Here is a 16644-nt window from a genome sequence, read left to right as displayed (position 1 = left end):
TGTGCACGTGCTTGCATTCGTGCATGTACGTCTGTGCATGTGCATGTGTATGCGTATATGTGTGAGTGTGAGTGTGTTTGTGTATGTGTGTACATGCGTGTGTGCGTGTGTTTCCACCCACACACTCAGCACCAGCGCAGTGCACAATATCGCCACGAGCGCCAACAGGCCCGCGATATTGGTAGACCCCTGCACCCTGAGTGCACTTCTGTTGGTTGTAGCTGATGAACTGTGACGATAAAGGGTCACCCCCCCTGCCCCCCACCAGGCATAAGATAAGCCCGAGTCTCCATACTGCCTCTGTTTTATTCACAACAACCGTTGTCCAACAATAACAAACTGGCATGTGATACGTGCTGGCCGGTTATCTAAGACGGACCGCAATAAAAAGGGCCTTTTCTTCTTTTGAGACTCAATTAAAGTTTGATCTATTTTGGAGGCCTCTCAGCTTACAGCCTCTGTTGTCGAGTTGGCGGGTAGCTTTTAAATAGAGAAAGTGTAACACCTGTTGGCATTACCCCCCCTCTCCCCCCCTCCCCCACGTCCCCCTCGATAGTTTGCAGCTGAAGAAATAAAAGACGGCGATAAATAATTTATCATCAGCATAAATTCCCCGGTCAGTGAACGTGTTTAATCAAGACTGAAGAGGCTAATGAATGGCCCTGCAAGGGAAGCGTCATGTCCTTCTCCTACTGACGTCCCCTTTGTGCCGGGAATAAAAAAAAATAACAAGCAAATCATTGTTTGTGATATTATCGCTTTCCCTCCGCTGAGGTAAAAAACCAAGGACTTTTTCCCATGGCTGCCTTGAACTTTTACTCAAACGGCTCTCTTAAGGAATACATGCACTGTGCCGTTTCGCCGTTTTATGATGTTTAGCTTTAAACATGCAAGTGTAGACCTATATAAGAAGTCTTGTGCAGGGGCAATGGAGCTGGACTTGTAACCAAAGAGTAAGGATAGAGTGCTAGGTTTGGTACTTCAGTTGAAACGGGGTACTTTCCTTGAATGGCTGTATAAGCTGATATTTGAAATGTAGGCTGTATAAAAGTCCCATTTGGTAAGGGCTCTGGCAAAGTAAATAGAATCTGTAATAATGGTGAATGCCCATAACATAAAAAAATTGCAGTGTGACTGGATATATTTTACCACAGCACAAACAATCCACAGCAATTGTGTGTGTGTGTGTGTGTGTGTGTGTGTGTGTGTGTGTGTTTGTGTGTGAGAGAGAGAGAGGTAGGGTCTGGGGGTCACAACCAGGGAGAGCAAATCCAAAACAGAACCCCCCGCCGCACAGACATCAACAGGATGGAACTAGTCCCAGGAAATGAGGAAATGGCGGAAAAGGCCGCGGCGGAGGAAGGGCCTCCATAAACATCTCCTGTAAAGGCCGTAATGACTGGGTCAAGGAAGTGAGGCATGTCCTGCCTCCATTGTGCTCGTCAAACCGAACAGAAAACCACGCCCGGGGTTCCTCCAGCTAAAGCGTCCCATTCTCTCAGAGGCTGTTTTTTTTCCTTTTTTTTTTTTTGGATAGCACGCTGTTTTCGAGCGGCGCAGCAGCGTGGAAAAAAACCACACCACAGTACCAAGCACCTGCCCCCCCTCCCCCCTGCCACCCCACCGCTACCCACCCTGTTTGGCCACAGATATGCTAAGCTGGCAAGTCACAACAGATCAGATGCCATCTCTGATGCAGGTAGCCGTGCGTTCCTCTCGGTCTAGTCTGACAGATCCCGTGCCCTGGGGTGCAATATGGAAAGGTGTAAAAGGTTTACTCGTGGCCTCCTGACGCTGGCACCTGAGCCGAAAACCGTTGAGTGGCCTTTTTGTATGTGGGCACAAAACGGCACAGTATTACAGGAGGGGCACGGGATATTGGAGCAGTTTTCGCCTTCCTGTTCTTTGCTTGTTTGAGGACCGTGGGGGGCGGGGGGGGGGGGGGGGGGGGGGTTTCCACTCAAGCTCTGTGGTAAATACATGTTAAAATCCGGTCCGAGAACCCCCTTCAACCCTTGACACCCCACTTCCCCCAGGACCCCACCTCCTTCCCTATTATATCAGATGAAAGTGGGACTTTTTTTTCCCTCCCATCTTTCAGATCCCTCATCCACACCAGCTCTTTTGAGTGAGGTCAGTTCGGGTTTAATTTGAGCCCTCCTGCCCCTCTTTATAGACCGGGCGCAGAGGGCCCCCATCTGTGCCCTGCAGGAACGTGGGGGTGATATTAAAGAGGCGCGTGGCCGTGCCAAACACCTTGATTTACTAGTCCCTTCACCGGGGTGGTTTCCTGCTATGTGAATTCGGTCTCCGTCCCTTCACTTTTCAGCAGTTGGTTTTACGGCCCTGTTAATGTCTCCTCACATAAGAGAAAACAGGACTTCTTTTTAAGTATGGTTATGAATAGTATTCGTAGTCTGTAACCGGGTTCAAGTGATGTGGTAATCCCCAGCCAAAGCTATATATCTAGATTTTAATGGAAACGCACCCGGGTATTCCCAAACTGAGCACGAGGCAAAAGGAAGTGGCGTGTGTGCCGTTTATTTTGCGTTCTGAGCGTCTGAGTGAGTGGACACGTACAGAAGAGGCTTGGCCCCCTGTCTTTTGTGGAGAACTCAGAAAAGCTCTGCAGAAGATGTGGGAAATTGAAGTCTGGTTGCGCCTGGCCTAAATTTGGGAATGTGTCATTAGGCACAGTGTGAATTTAGGATGGGGGGAGATGGGCCGGCACAAGACGCTGTTCTGAGGCAAGGCATTGCGGTTGGCAAAGATCTTAGTTCTTAACCAGTAATGTAATCACCATCCACTTCAGAGGTAGCCGAACGGGAAACGAGGAGAGGGTTTAATTGTGTTACTTTTGAAACATTCATCAGTCAAAATTCTTGTACGTTTTTCTCTCTCGTGCCCCCCCCCCCCCCCCCCCCTTCCCATTTTAAATCCTCACGCAAACACCGCCTTGCCCCCCTGGCTTTAATGGTGCGAGCCAGTCCCAAGATGAACCACATGGTCCATCTACTCTGTACCCAGCTAATATGGCTTTTTCGGACCCGCGGGTAACAGCGGAGAGCCTGGTTCTGCCATTGGTCCTGTTCAGCCCCCCCTCCCCATATTGCACTGGTTCTGTGAGACACACCACATTTCTGATCATCCCCCTCCCCCCTCTCCCCCCTCTCCCCTCTCTCTCCTCTCTCTCTTGCACTCTCTCTCTTTTTTTTTTTTTTCCCTTTTTTCGTCTCTCAGGGAATAAAGTGGGGTCTGTCTGTCACGCCGTTTGTGGGGCATTTCCAGACAGGGAGTAGAGGCGTGTTTTTTTTTTTTTTTTTTGTGAGCATTCCAGGGCTCTGCTGCACATGGGCTCTTTTTGATAAAGCACCTGTGTCTCGGAGCGGGTCAACGGCGCGTTTAATCCGCGTGCCGACACCCAGGGTTATTTATAGCTATGAAAGAAACACTTTTCCCTATAATTAATAATGCCGCGGTGTTATACGGCCGCGTTGGCTAAGAGCTGGCGAAGGCCGACGCCGGAGTAGGTGACGGCACCTGGCGCTCCCCGGCACCGATCGCTTCGCATGCCACCTTTTGCCGCGCTGTCGGGGCCACAGACCCAGGGCTGGTGACTCCAGGTTTTGATTTCTGAACATTTTACAATACTTTACATTACATTATTGGCATTTAGCAGACGCTCTTATCCAGAGTGACTTAGCAGGTTGCAGATTTTTTTACTTGTTACGCATTTATACAGCTGGATATTTACTGAGGCAATTGTGGGTTAACTACCTTGCCCAAGGGTACAGCAGCAGTGGGGAATTGAACCGGCAACCTTTCGGTTTCAAGACCTGCTCCTTAACCACTATGCTAGTCTGGAATTAATTATCCTCCCCAGGCCAGGGTGTCCCTCTCGCCGCCGTAGGGTTAGTACAGAGCATCGACAGCCCGAAAATGTTCAGAGGAAGGCACATAGAGGACTTCTCCATATAAACGCTCACCATTGTAGACTGGACTGTGTTGAGCCAGTGCTTTGGATGGTAATCAGATCTGTTGGTCTGTACGTATTGAGTGCGGCTGCTTTGGAACATTGAAGGAAAGCACCTCTCAAATGGCCTTGAATGGAGAGAGTGAACAGAGACTCCATGGACAAGGGATGTTTGTCATTAATGAATCGGTGGCAGTATTTTTAAGGGGCTTACTTGGCTTGCAGCAGCTCCTAGTCTTTTGAATGGTTCAGTTTTTTATCTTTTAATGCATCTATATTGAACTTATGTTGCTTTTTTCAGTGTTACAGAGAAACATTTTAGCATGACAAATGAGGTTTATTTGAAAGGCAACTGCCGGGCAGTTTTTGAGCGTATTTGAAACGCAAATAGATATGCTAATCCAGGCAAGTACCTGTTGGCTTTTAAACAGGGAGGTTTGCATAGTGTTTGTTCTGAGCGCGGGCCGGCCAGTTCATTACGTTTTTAATGTAAAGTACACCTTGGCAGTATTGTTCGTTCCACACTTCCAGCCAAAAGCACCCAGAACACGCCACCCACAACAACAAAATGACAACCTCACTTCTGTTCTACATCTTTTCACATAGGTCTGCTTCTTTTTCACGGCTACATACAATGCGTATTGCTGGTGGCTCTTCAAGTGGAGTGTTTTTCTTCCTGCCCGAACCCAAAAAAAAAAGACAAGCAAAACAGAGCAATATCCTCACTTCGTCAAAGATTATTTGTCATCGTGGGGCGCATTTGCGCGCCGCTATGGCGACAGCACCACAAACTGATTAGCGGGGAAGGCTGATAAGCAATCTGTGCTGGGCAGATCTGTAATTGATTAGCCTTTGGCCCTGCGCTGGGCTGGGAAGCGATCAGCGCGGGCCACCGCGCGGGGCTGCATTTGTGTCACGCCTCTGCCGCCGTGTCCCCCCCTTACCGTTGATAATCCGCGCGGTTTGCTCCCTGCCGCTTTCCCGCGCGCTCCATTCCTGGAAGTCAGGTGCCAGGATGCGCTCTCGTTCCCCGTTAACCCTTTCCTGCCCTTCCCTCCCTCCTCCTCCTCCTCCTCCCCCCAGGCTTGCAGTGGGAAGCGCGGCGACGCTCGGGCCCTGGCGTTGCCCGGGAGATCTCCGCCGCGACTACCAGATACCAGGCTCCTCAGAACAAGCTGCAAAACAGCTGGAGACATCTGGCGCTCCTGCAGCAGGGGAGGGAGGGGCCCCGGGAGCCACCGTTGCACCTGTTACCGAGCGGAGAGCCTCGCTGCAAGCCGAAGCATCGCGGGAAGGAAAGTGGACGTTAGCGTGCAGTAGTTAACGTGGCACGGAGCGGTACATCGAGCCCCCTCCCGGGCCACTGGCCCCGTGAGGCGCCACGGGACGAAGGGTTCGATTTGAGGAAGAGAAGGCCGCCATTTGAACGAATGAGGGGGAGCATGGGAGAGCGTGTGAGGGAGGTCTTTTCTCCGCCTCAGAATAGAATATGCTGGGAAATCATCTTAAGGAGCGACGCTGCGGTTCTTTCCACGCTGTGAGGACGACAAAGGAGGGCCAGCCTGGTTTTCGTTGCAGGAGGGTGTTTAAAGCCCAGCCCCTCTGCTTGTACTTACATAGCCAGGGCCACGGCAGACACCGGCGGGGAGGGGAAGTGCTCTTGGAACGGTTTAGCGGCAAGGGTTTTACAAGGCAGTGCAACCTGAGAGACGGTTACATCCACCTCGTAGAAAACGACCCAAAAAAAACAAATAAATAAATAAAAGTGCTCCCCTTTTCCAGCACTGTTTGTCTGTAACTGGGTAGCCATGGCAACGGAACCAGAGCAGCAGAAACCCTGGGGTTCGGGCCTTTCGCGAGTCACGTGGCGGTACTGGGTCGGGCCCCTGCGTTTGGGCCCGGAACAACCCCCCCTCCCCCCACCCCCTTATCTTAGCTTCACACACCGAAAGCAGGGAGAAGTGGAGACCACACAGTAGTGGAGAGAGGGAACCACAGTAAGGCTCCATAAGAAGGGAGTGGAAGGACTCATGGAGACAAGGGCGAGATGCACAGTATAGTGGGCGTCACAGTACCGGGTTAGGCCTGCCGGAATTGCTGTCTGATGCTGCTGGTTAAGGAGGGTAATCTATCAATAGGAGCTTGCAAGAGTCACTGTTGTGAAATCCAGCAGAAAATTCTGTAAGCATCTTTGCTTGAGAAATACTGCTTCCAGCATTCTGTCCAGGAGGCCAGTTTAAATCTGAATCTAGATCTCGGTAAAGCAACTTTGGGTTCAGCACAGAAAATAATGCAAATTTCCAAATTTCCCTACCGCTGTTGTAGAATTCAGTGGTCAGTCACAGTTCTGCTAGGTGCTCACAGCAGGATATTTTGGGGGTCACAAAAACATCATATGGATGGTTTGATCATGTGTGGAATGACATTTCTGGAGGGGGCTGGATTTCTGTGGCTTTCCTTTTTTGATGCTGTTGGAATGTCAGTGTTGATTTTGATTGTAAAAGTGGTTGTGAACCCCATTATCTACCTCTTTCAACAAGATGTTTAATACATTTGTATTGATTTTTTTTTCCTCTGCCTAGCCTTCCTGTGTAAGCAGAGATAGGTATTGATTGTTCACGCACTGATTTAATTTTGATTGATTTAATGATTGAAAGGAGAGGAAAGCAAGAGTAAGAGTGTACCTAAAGTGTAGCTTGTAGGATGCAAGTTATTTTGTCTCATATGATCTCAATTTTGTGCACTTCCTATTCATATGATCAGATTGGGAATACTGGGCTTCTGTAAGAACTAAATATTATTTAATGCAGCTATCTGTTTCCATGTAAGTGAGTCAGATGTGTTGGCACTTTTTCCCCCCATTCTCTTGATTTCTGTACATTTAGAACTAAGTAAGAATCATTTCCCTTCAGTAAGATGGTTGCCTAACTGGGCCCAATGAACGTACTGAGACCCCGCCTCTCCCGCCAAAGCCCAAATGTACGAACAGCGGACGCAACGAAATTGCGACAGAGCAGGGACGGCGACATACGAGGTGCAAACAGGCCCCGGCCTACCCAGAGAGGTGCCTGACCCGGACATTTCGAGAGCTTGCCGTTCCAGACCCCGCGCTCAGCACGCTCGTCTTGCGCGTCGGGGGCTTTTTTAAAAAAAATAAATCATATTAAGCGACAAAAAGGAGCTTCTCGCAGCCCCGGGTGGATCTGAGGAGTGACGCGACGAATGGAAGCAGATGGGATCAATGAGAGGCCATGGTTAATTAGAGAGGTCTGAGGCGGGGGAGCAGCGCGGCTCTGAATGCGGACAGGTGCTCCCGCAAGCTGACCCGCCACAAAGGTGCCACTGTATAGAAACTGTCGCTGCCGGCTTGTAAAGGGATTTATTATCATCACCGTCATTAAATAAGAATAACGGGGCGCTCTGTGCGCGCCGTGAGCAGTTTATCGAGAGAGAGAGAGAGGGGGAGAGAGAGGCAGAAGGGGGGAGAAGAAGAAGAAGAAAAAAAACAACACGCGAAATTAGTAGCAATGCCAAGGATTTGAGACTGAAGGGATCGCATTTAGATTAATGACAAGGCTCTCCGCCGCTCCAGCGGAAACGTTAGTTAAACGATGCGGAGCAGTCGCCGTCATTTAGCCGACTAGAAGCCTGACGGATCCTGGCAAACACGCGCGGGCGACACGGATATGCTTAAAGAGGGAGGGGAAGAAAAAAAAAAAAAAAACCTGAACGCGATACTGAAAAAACGGACACGTTAAAACTGTCAGGTCCCGATATGCTTTGCCATGGTCGAATGCAAGCTCGGAGGTTATCTCATCAGCACCCCCGACACACACATACACCCCCCCCCCCACCCACCCCTATCGCTTTTGCTTTGAAACGCAAAAAAAAAAAAAAAAAGAATTATAAATAGGTATGGGCCTGTTTTCCTATAACGAGCGAGATAACGATATTAATATGTCTCTGTTTTTTGTCAACCTGGTTTAATTTCATCTCTGTGAAAGAAATGGTCTTGTCCGTCAGCGTAACTCGATTAGGTCCTGATGGATGCGGGGCAGAGTTTGGTGCGTGGCTGCGATAGGGCAGAGCTTACGACGTGGAGCCGAAAACCTTGGGGCTTAATTCGGTCTCCTCGGGCGGCGGTGAACGCTGGGAGGCACGCAAAGCAAGGGTAGCGACCGGTGCCCATGTAGCAGCGGCGTTTAATATGCCGAACGTGTGTTCGAAATTATTAGCGCCACATCTGAACATTGTTAATAAAAACAGGAACTCGAGAAGCCAGGAGTAGTGAGAACGCGAGGTAAATATTTGCCCAAAGTCTAAAAACTCTGAATTACGATTCCTTAGGATTTATGGTTTTCTTCTTGCCTTGCCAGACCCAACATTTGGTTTGGCAGGCGTTTTGGTTAGTTTGATTTAAGTTCTTTTTATTAATTCTCTGTTTAATGTTCCTTAAAGAGTGAAGGGTTCTGGATCAGGACCAGCGCCGACCCGGAAAAAGGGTCGGTGATATGCGAGCGCACGCCAGTCCAGAGTCTTAGAGCCGGAACCCAAAGCAAGCTGGAGCGTGGCGCCAAACAGTGGAGATGGAGAAGATCCTTGATGTGGACTACAATTAGAGCTGAGGATAAGCTTGCTCCCGAGGGGCTTTAAGTTCACGTTCAAAAGGAGTTTGACTGAGACAGAATAACACCAAATATTTGCTGCATTGCCAACGGTTTCCTTTTCATTTAGGAAAAAGTACCAGCAGAACAAACAAAGCTGGCCACTCACTGTCTACAGGTGGCACGGTGAACGTTGCTGAGAAAACATAGTCACACCGCAAATGAAATTCTTTATTTCCTTGCAGCCCAAGGAAGCTGCATTGTGGTAGGCCACATGTGAGACAAAGCTTTCTATTAACGCTCGCAAAACTTGAAGGAAGTCCCAGAGAATATTCTGCTTCACAGTAAACAACACAAATACGATACTAGCGCATTGATTCAGATAATTTAGTTAGCAGTAGTATAATGTACTGCCTCATCTCCTTAAAAGGTTCAAGACGTTATTACACAGAAATAACTAGTTAGTTATTTTTGGGCACAATGTTTCCTCACATAGCTACAGTTTGTTTTCATGTCATGTTTTTGTTAACCCAGTTATAATCCGCACCGTCATTACAAATTACGTTGCACTCTCTTTATCCTAGGAGATTACTTTGTCGTATCATACACGATTCTTCTGTGTGCCTTATGGTATGTTTTAAAAACAGTTCGGAGGCCTGCATAAGGCAGAGCCCATTCATGAGATGGATTATAGGAGCGTGTTTTAACGCTGTCATCGGTAACGGTGTGTTGGAGGTTTGCTTCTGTTTCACTTTTGGATGGGATAAGGGCAGCGTGAATATCGCTAAAGAGACACTGGAAAAAACACGGCCTTGTCCAGATTTGTATTGGGAAAAAAAAAAAGCTGCTGCATTCCTCTGTCCTTGTTCTCCGCCATTACCTCTCCCAAATAAACACTGGAATTCCCCAAAATCAACCCCAAGACTAGCCATGGAGGCACACACGGGGGGGTGGGTTGGGGGGGGGTGGCGGACGGGATGGGGTTGAAGGAGGGTGGGGGGTTAGTAGCAGATTTATTGGGATTTTTAGGTCGCTGGCACCTGTCCATAGGAGCGCAGGTGCTGTCGAGGCCCTGTGTTTTGGAAAGGTGTGAGGGGAAGGCTTCCATGTGGGCAGGCGCTGATAAGAGGCGTGCGATTCAGGGTAATAAATTACAGGAGACGCTGGCCCGAGAGCGAGAGCGGGGGGCCGTGGTTTGATATGCCGCTCTCCGCGGACGGCCAGCGAGAGACATCCATCAGATCTCCGCCGGCGTCTCTCGTGCGCCGAGAGCGGCGGCAGGGCGTCGGGGCGCCGGTCACGCGATGTTTCACACGCACGTGTTACAGTCCGGGTGATGAAGGTGGGACCCCGAGGCTGCTGGACTTAGTTTCTCAACCCTGTTTGGGAAGCGGTACATCCACTGATGCTAAGAGCACGGCAACGCAGTTGTTGGTGATGATAGCTGAGACTCAGCACCAGGATAAATTACAGAGGGGTGCAATTGCAATCCATGTGCACAAAAAATCATAAATACTATGTAGACATCGGTATATAAGGAGACAACTGGGGCTGCACTGCACCCTCTAAGTACCACCATAGTGCTGGGCCTGTGCTAGCTGCCGTTTTTGACACAAAAGCTGCTGCAGAGGCCATTTCCCAGTTAAAAGCTTTGAGCAGGGGCCTCAGTTCATAGTATCTCCAGGTTTCCAGTCTTTGCTGAGGGGACCATTGAAATACTGGTAGCCATATGGAACCCCTCAACCCAGTTGTTGGAAGTTTAGTGTTTTTGCAGGCAGCATATACAGCTACCGCTGTTTCACTGTGGATAACGGATGAACTGCAGTGTGTGTCATCTCCGCAGCGGTAAGCATGCGCTGCGCCAGGTAAAGGAGGGCTTTCGCCGGGCCTGAGTTTTTTGGGCTGGTGCCGGCAGGCGGCGGCGGGTCGGCAGTTTGGCTGCTTTCGGCGAGCTCTTTGTAACGGAGCTGATCAGTTTTGCTTGTGCTCTCCGCGACGAGTTCAATGCATTTAGATTAGCCTACACGGCAAATGAGTCGAAAATGAATGCAATTCTCCCTCCATACACCAGCTTGAAAGAGATGTCTTTGAAGTGCGATTTGTGAAGTGAAAAAAAAAGAGGGGGGGAAAAAACAAAACAACTGAAATGAGGCCCACAGTTTGAGTGTGTGCGAGCGCGTGGGCGTCTCTGTGTGCGCGAGTGTCAGTAAATGAGGGGGCGTGGCCAGGAAGCCGCACGAAGGAGACTGGCAGCTCCGCTGAAGCGTGTGAAAATTAAAAAAAAAAAGAAAAGAAAAGAATCTGGGAAGATGACTGGCACTGTTGGCTGGATCAGGGGAAGCTGATGCTTGAAGCAGTAGATTCATTTAGATAATGAAAAAAATGGGTTCAGGGTTGCACTGCTCACTGCTCTACAGCCAGACCGACAGTGGTCATTTAATCCCAGGCCGAGGTAGAGGGATTAAAGATGTATAAATAATTTGTTTTTAAATAAAACAGCATGACTCTGTTTTTGAGTTTTCATGTGGTAAAATACATTTTGATTTTATGGGAGGAGGAGAAGTCATTTAAATGTAAAATACTAAAAAAAAAAAGTATAACCGGATTCTGTCTTGCACCAGAAGATTGCATCACATAAATATTTTTCCTGAAGTTTTGGAAGTGAACTGATGTTTGTGCTGGAGGCTGATTAATGGTTTTCTCTCTTCGAATCTCTAGATCTTGAAGACAGAGCCAGCTCTGGGTCTTGGGGAAACGGAAACCGCCCATCAAAGGTGAGGGCCAATAAGAACGTTCGGCTATGGCAATGACATCATTAAATGCCATCAGATATTAGCTAGACAGCATTTATAATATGTTTTACTCTGTCCACCACTCACAAATGACATTTTCTGTTATTTTCTCTGCTTTTAAAGGACATTGAGGGCAGTTTTCTCAAAACTGTTCATAGTTTATCATACAAGGAATGTTTAACATATAGCCTACATTTACCTGGGAGAATTAAGTTGACTCAAGTTAGCCCTGACAAATCTGATTTTTAAATGCTTGGTATGTCAAGGAAGTAAAAGCTCCCCTTGAGTTTAATTTGTAGTTTTCATGTGAGAGAGCTGGCCTATGCATGAATGTCTTGGAGGATGTTGCCTCTATTGTGCGCCTATATGAATGTGTGCTTTTATCTGCATGTAGCTCTGTTAACAACAAGGTCCAAATAGTTGATATTGTGTACAATGGGAGGAAATGACCCTGTCTGCACCAAACTCACAGTCTGAAAGGAGTGAGAAAGGCCTCACGTAGGGGATTGTCAGGTAGATGTGTGATGGCTGTATTTAGAACCAGAACCAGCTGCTCCAGTGCACTCCCCAACTCAGTGAAAAAAAAAAACTTTCCCTGTGTTACAACCACCATTATTATTTTTTTCTTCTGTTAAGGGAGATGTTCTCCTTACATGCACTTTATATGCGCTTTAGCTACTCTCCACCACAGCACTTTAAAAAGTGCTCAACAGAACGGGAGTGTAAAATACAGTCGCGTTGCAGTCCTCGTTCCATTCGAGTTCAGCTCGAGTCTCTCAACCGGATCGAACAAGAGCGTTCTCCAATCCCCGCCCCCCCCCTTCATCACACCGCCAGTCTGAGCGGAGTCCGGGCCTCTTTAGCAACAAGTAGACATAATGACATTTTAATGCAATTCAGAATAGGCCTCCTCCCGCGAGTTCCCGTTGGAGGACCGAGATGGGAAGGCTCGCGCCGCGAACATCGCTAATGATTCAGCCCACAAGAGCCTCGCACCTCTCCTGTTAGAGAGGGCACGGCCAGTGACTATTAATAACACCCTCCCCCTCCCCAAATTGTCAGCGCCTCTGTTATAAAGGTGCCTATCAAGAGAGGGTATTAAAAGAAATAAGAAAATCAGTCTGGATTATCTCGGCTCCTTTTTACAGACAGAATGCTGCGAAATTATAATTGGGGAAAGTGGAGCCGTGTGAGCCGGAGAGCTTTTTGTCAGTGCCCGCTCTCGCACGACGGCCCCGTGTCACAGGAAGCGGGGCCAGATGTCTGTAAATAGAGGAATCGACATCCTGTTATTGCGGCGGCCAAAAAGCCGGCCTGAAGCGCTGGGGCGAGGCAATTCGGCGCTCTCCCCTCCGAGATTTGCGCGCGCGCGTGTGACCCGCACCGCTGCACGCCCAAGCTCCAAGGCGCACTTTACGCCCCTCGTTTCTGTTGCAGACCTACGTGGATGGCTCGCAGTACTCCCACATGACGAACCGGGACATGGGATCACATGACAGCATCTCCCCTCCCTATGTCAACTCCAGGCTAGCAGGTAAGCATTCTGAGTTACCTTCACGCTCGCATCACAGGTTGCTTCTCAAAGTTGTTGTTTTTTTGGTGGTTTGAAGTAATGCAAGGCACTCTTCGTTCGTTCGGCTTTAAACTGAAAGGGCTGTGATACTGATAGAAAATTCAGCTTTAGAAGTTTGTATTGTCCCTGCAAGTCACAGCACATGTAGGCAGGGGATTGGCGTATTCACACAAGCAATGCACAAACTTCAGCAATCATTAAGAGTAGTTTTGTCTCCAGAATACATTACATTTATCTGTGGTCTTTCATTGTTTCTTACTTTTAATTGGTGACGCAGAACAGCGAAATCTAGTTTACTTGTAATATGTAAATCTCTGGAAAGTACAAGCCCAAGAGGAAAGCCTTAACTTTGGACATGAATCAGTGTCTGGCCTTGATTATTTTGTGAATTTAATGATGGAGACCTACTAGCTAAAAGGAAGTGTGTTCAGAGTTCTCAGTATGTTTAGATGAAGTGAATATCTTGCTGGGTTCACCTACTTCTTTGAGGCGTATAGTGTGAGAGGCTGGTGTTAATGTTTGCTTTTGCTGCCAGTTTTTTTGGTCTAGAGGAGATTAACTTCTACACACTGAAATTACAAGTCTGAGTCTTCTGCTGCAACTATATTGAACAAAGAACTTTTTCAACAAGTTCCATCACAAATTCCGCCATATCTGGATAAGCGACTAGTAATCTGTCCTGTTGTCAGAATCACCTGCCGACCTTCAGAAATCATTTAAGGTTAAGCCTTGTAGTTGGATCCTGTTTTACAAGTATGTTGTTGTTGAAGTCTGTGCCTTTGTACAGAGATGTCCTCACAGTATTTTTGGGGAAGGCAGTGTTCTCTATAATAGACACAATGGTATCACTATAGGTCTTGGTTCTTACTTTCCCAGAGGATTCATTGAATATTTAGCATGGGTTCCCACAGACACCCTTGCCACCAGCTGGGGTTGCCCCCCCCCCCCTCTGTTTTTTAAGTGATTGGTTTGACTAGAATAATGGTTCTCAACTTTTTAGTTACCCTTTCTCTCTCATTAGTGTGATACGTCTTATATGGCCAATTAGTATGGACAAATCCCCCCCTACACACACACACACACACACACACACACACGCACGCGCACACACATCTTATAAGTTCTTTCATTTCTGTTAGTACACAAAGACCAAACAGTGGAAGGCACGATTCCTTCTCCCCTGCATCATTCACACTCACCAACCACAGTTGCGCCTGCGGTTAAATGCTGTTAAGCATTAAGCATAGGTGGCCGGTGCCGATCAGTCACTGTCAGACTGACCGGTCAGAATCACGTCAAAGGGAACTTTCAAAGTCATGAAAATAACTCGTAGACCTTACAAAAATACAGCTGAGCTGAGAATATCCTGGCTGAAAATCACAACGCCTCCTCTTGCAAAGTGCTTCTGAAGTAATTTGTGCTGTACTACAGCTGTTCCTTACTGTGTGAAACATTTGAATTCTACAACAGTAGGGAGAGAATATTGGCCTTTACAGGGGAGAAGGGCAAAGGTGACAAAGTGACGTCACTTTATATTCCCGCTCCAAATCGATAGCTGGTAAGGGAAATTCAGTAACATTGCTTGTAACCTGTAAGCCCCTTCTCGGGCGCAGCGTTCAAGCTGCGGCTGTCTCCGCCATACGTGCATTTGAGTTTAAACGTTAGGGATGACAGAAAAAAAACACAATCCCCTCCGCTGTCTAACATGCACGGCATACCCTAAACACAAGGTCACCTGCTTTCACATTTTTTTGGTGCATTTTTCTTCCCCCTCCGCGGTACTCTAATGAACGCTCGGGTGATTGACGAGGCGAGAGAACGGAACGTGTGACGCACGACAGCGTGAAGTTAGCCCACGGAACGCACACCCCCACTACCACCACCACCACCCCCCTACCCACCCCACCCCCCCCTCCTCCCGGCTCCCGCCCCCCAGCCCTCTCTCTCTCTCCCCGCTGCAGCTTGTCGTAAGCAAATGGCCACTGACACAGATAATCTGCCTTTGACATGAAGGCCGGAGTCTAATTAGGCTTGACTTGCTCCATGAAAAATGTAATATGTGAGCTTTAAGCCATGTTTTCTGCCCTTTTTCGCTTTTCAGAATCGCAGCGCCTTCTGTTAAATGATACATGACACGTTGTAGCGAGGCCAGCGCTGAGGGTGGAGGGAAAAGATGCTTAGCCATTTCCTAAGATTAGCCTTCTTTTTGCCCATTTAGCACAGGGGTCAGATTAAGCAGGGGCACCTCGGAGGCCTTTTAACAAAGTCAAAAATGTGCTATTATGGGAACTCGGGCGGATAAAAAGGGGGCTAAGCATTTAAAGAAAACCGTAAACAGCGTTCTTTTTCAATTTTCAAGCAAGGGGCGCGCTTTAAAACTAAAGGGAGAGGTGGCCTGGAGAACTTGCCGTGGACGGTCTGCGTGGAAAGCTTTGAATACGGGATTATTTACCCAACCAGATGTTTCAGAAATGGAAAGCGGTCTGGGGGATCTGTGGCGGTTTGATGCCTGTGAGTTCGGGCCTATACGTTATTCATGATAGTAAACTATTCATCCTGTTTGGAGATGGGGGGGAAAGGAGCGGCCGCCGCAGCAACCGTCCAGACGGCCAGTGGGCTAGCTTGTTGCCTGGAAACGGTTCAGGACATGAATTTAGGAGAGCGTTTCTGCTTTGGGCGACGCTCCTCCCCAGCGGATGTTTCCGGACATCCAGTGTCTGGTTCACGGGGTCGAAGGGCGGGTGATAACTCTGAAGTTCAGTTTACGTTAAACCGATGAGCAACCTTTTTTGCTTTTTCGCTGTTGCAAGATCTGATGACTCTGTGGCTCGTGGTTTTGCATGTTATCTCTCCAGTGTAAACTTCTGGAGCCAAATACAAGGAGAAACGGTTCATAGGGGAGAAGGTAGTCCTGTTGTATTTCGCTTTGCTGTGAGAATAAGGGAACGTTTGCAATGCAGAGGAGCAGAACCGCTTGCGTGTTGCTAGCTGAAGAGCGCTCAGAGGTCACCTTCCAAGAAGCCATGTCTGAGCAACAGGTTTGAGGTCTGAAACAAATGGCAGAACGAGCCAGAGAGAGAGAGAGAGAGAGAGAGAGAGAGAAAGAAAGACAGAGTGAGGTTTGGGATAGGGGGAGGGAAAGATCGTTACTACTTCCCTGCTTCCGCGTGGACCGCCTCGATCTGATGAGCTAATGATAACATTAAGGGGGGGGGGGGGGGGCGCGAGACAGGGAGGCATGATGGGAGAATTCTGTGGAACGACGATTTGGTTTCCAGGCGGTGAAGGGGGGGGGGGGGGGGGGAGGGGGGGCGAGCTCGCCTCGGCCCGTCCCGCAAGCCCCATCAATCCAGGCGGGCGTAATTATGTAAAGAGTGTCTTTTCTGATTCCCACATACATAACTTTTCAGATTAGGGTGACATCCTTTAAATAATCAGCGGAGGGATTTGTGTCATCTCGCGGGCCCCGGCAGATTAATCCACAGGCAGCACAGTCACCAGCCTGCCGCTGCCGCCGATGACATTTCCAATAGCTTTGTGCCGTCACTCCCCGGCGTCCCTGAAGGACCAGCCCCAGCCCGAGCATCCTTCATCCAGCCAAACGCCCGCTCCCTGCGTATACACCAGGGTTGTGGCTGGTCAATTATGGTCGGAATTACCCCCTCTGACAAGTAATTAATTTCATTTACAATTACCATCCAT

General features: G+C 48.6%; 1 protein-coding gene across 13 annotated transcripts in view; it reads left to right on the top strand.

The window, feature by feature from the left end:
* The window catches only part of tcf4 (transcription factor 4), a 157234-nt gene that overhangs the window by 27713 nt on the left and 112877 nt on the right, over nt 1–16644 (top strand). For all 13 annotated transcript variants that reach the window (XM_036528642.1, XM_036528627.1, XM_036528629.1 and 10 more), the window contains 2 exons: nt 11296–11351; nt 12807–12903. In XM_036528642.1, coding sequence (XP_036384535.1) covers nt 11296–11351; nt 12807–12903 — 153 coding nt within the window. The remainder of the gene's footprint in view (nt 1–11295; nt 11352–12806; nt 12904–16644) is intronic.

Source organism: Megalops cyprinoides, chromosome 5 (assembly GCF_013368585.1).
Source record: "Megalops cyprinoides isolate fMegCyp1 chromosome 5, fMegCyp1.pri, whole genome shotgun sequence".
Lineage (NCBI taxonomy): Eukaryota > Metazoa > Chordata > Actinopteri > Elopiformes > Megalopidae > Megalops > Megalops cyprinoides.
The sequence above is the reverse complement of the archived record's forward strand: the minus strand, read 5'-3'. Positions and strand labels throughout refer to the sequence as shown.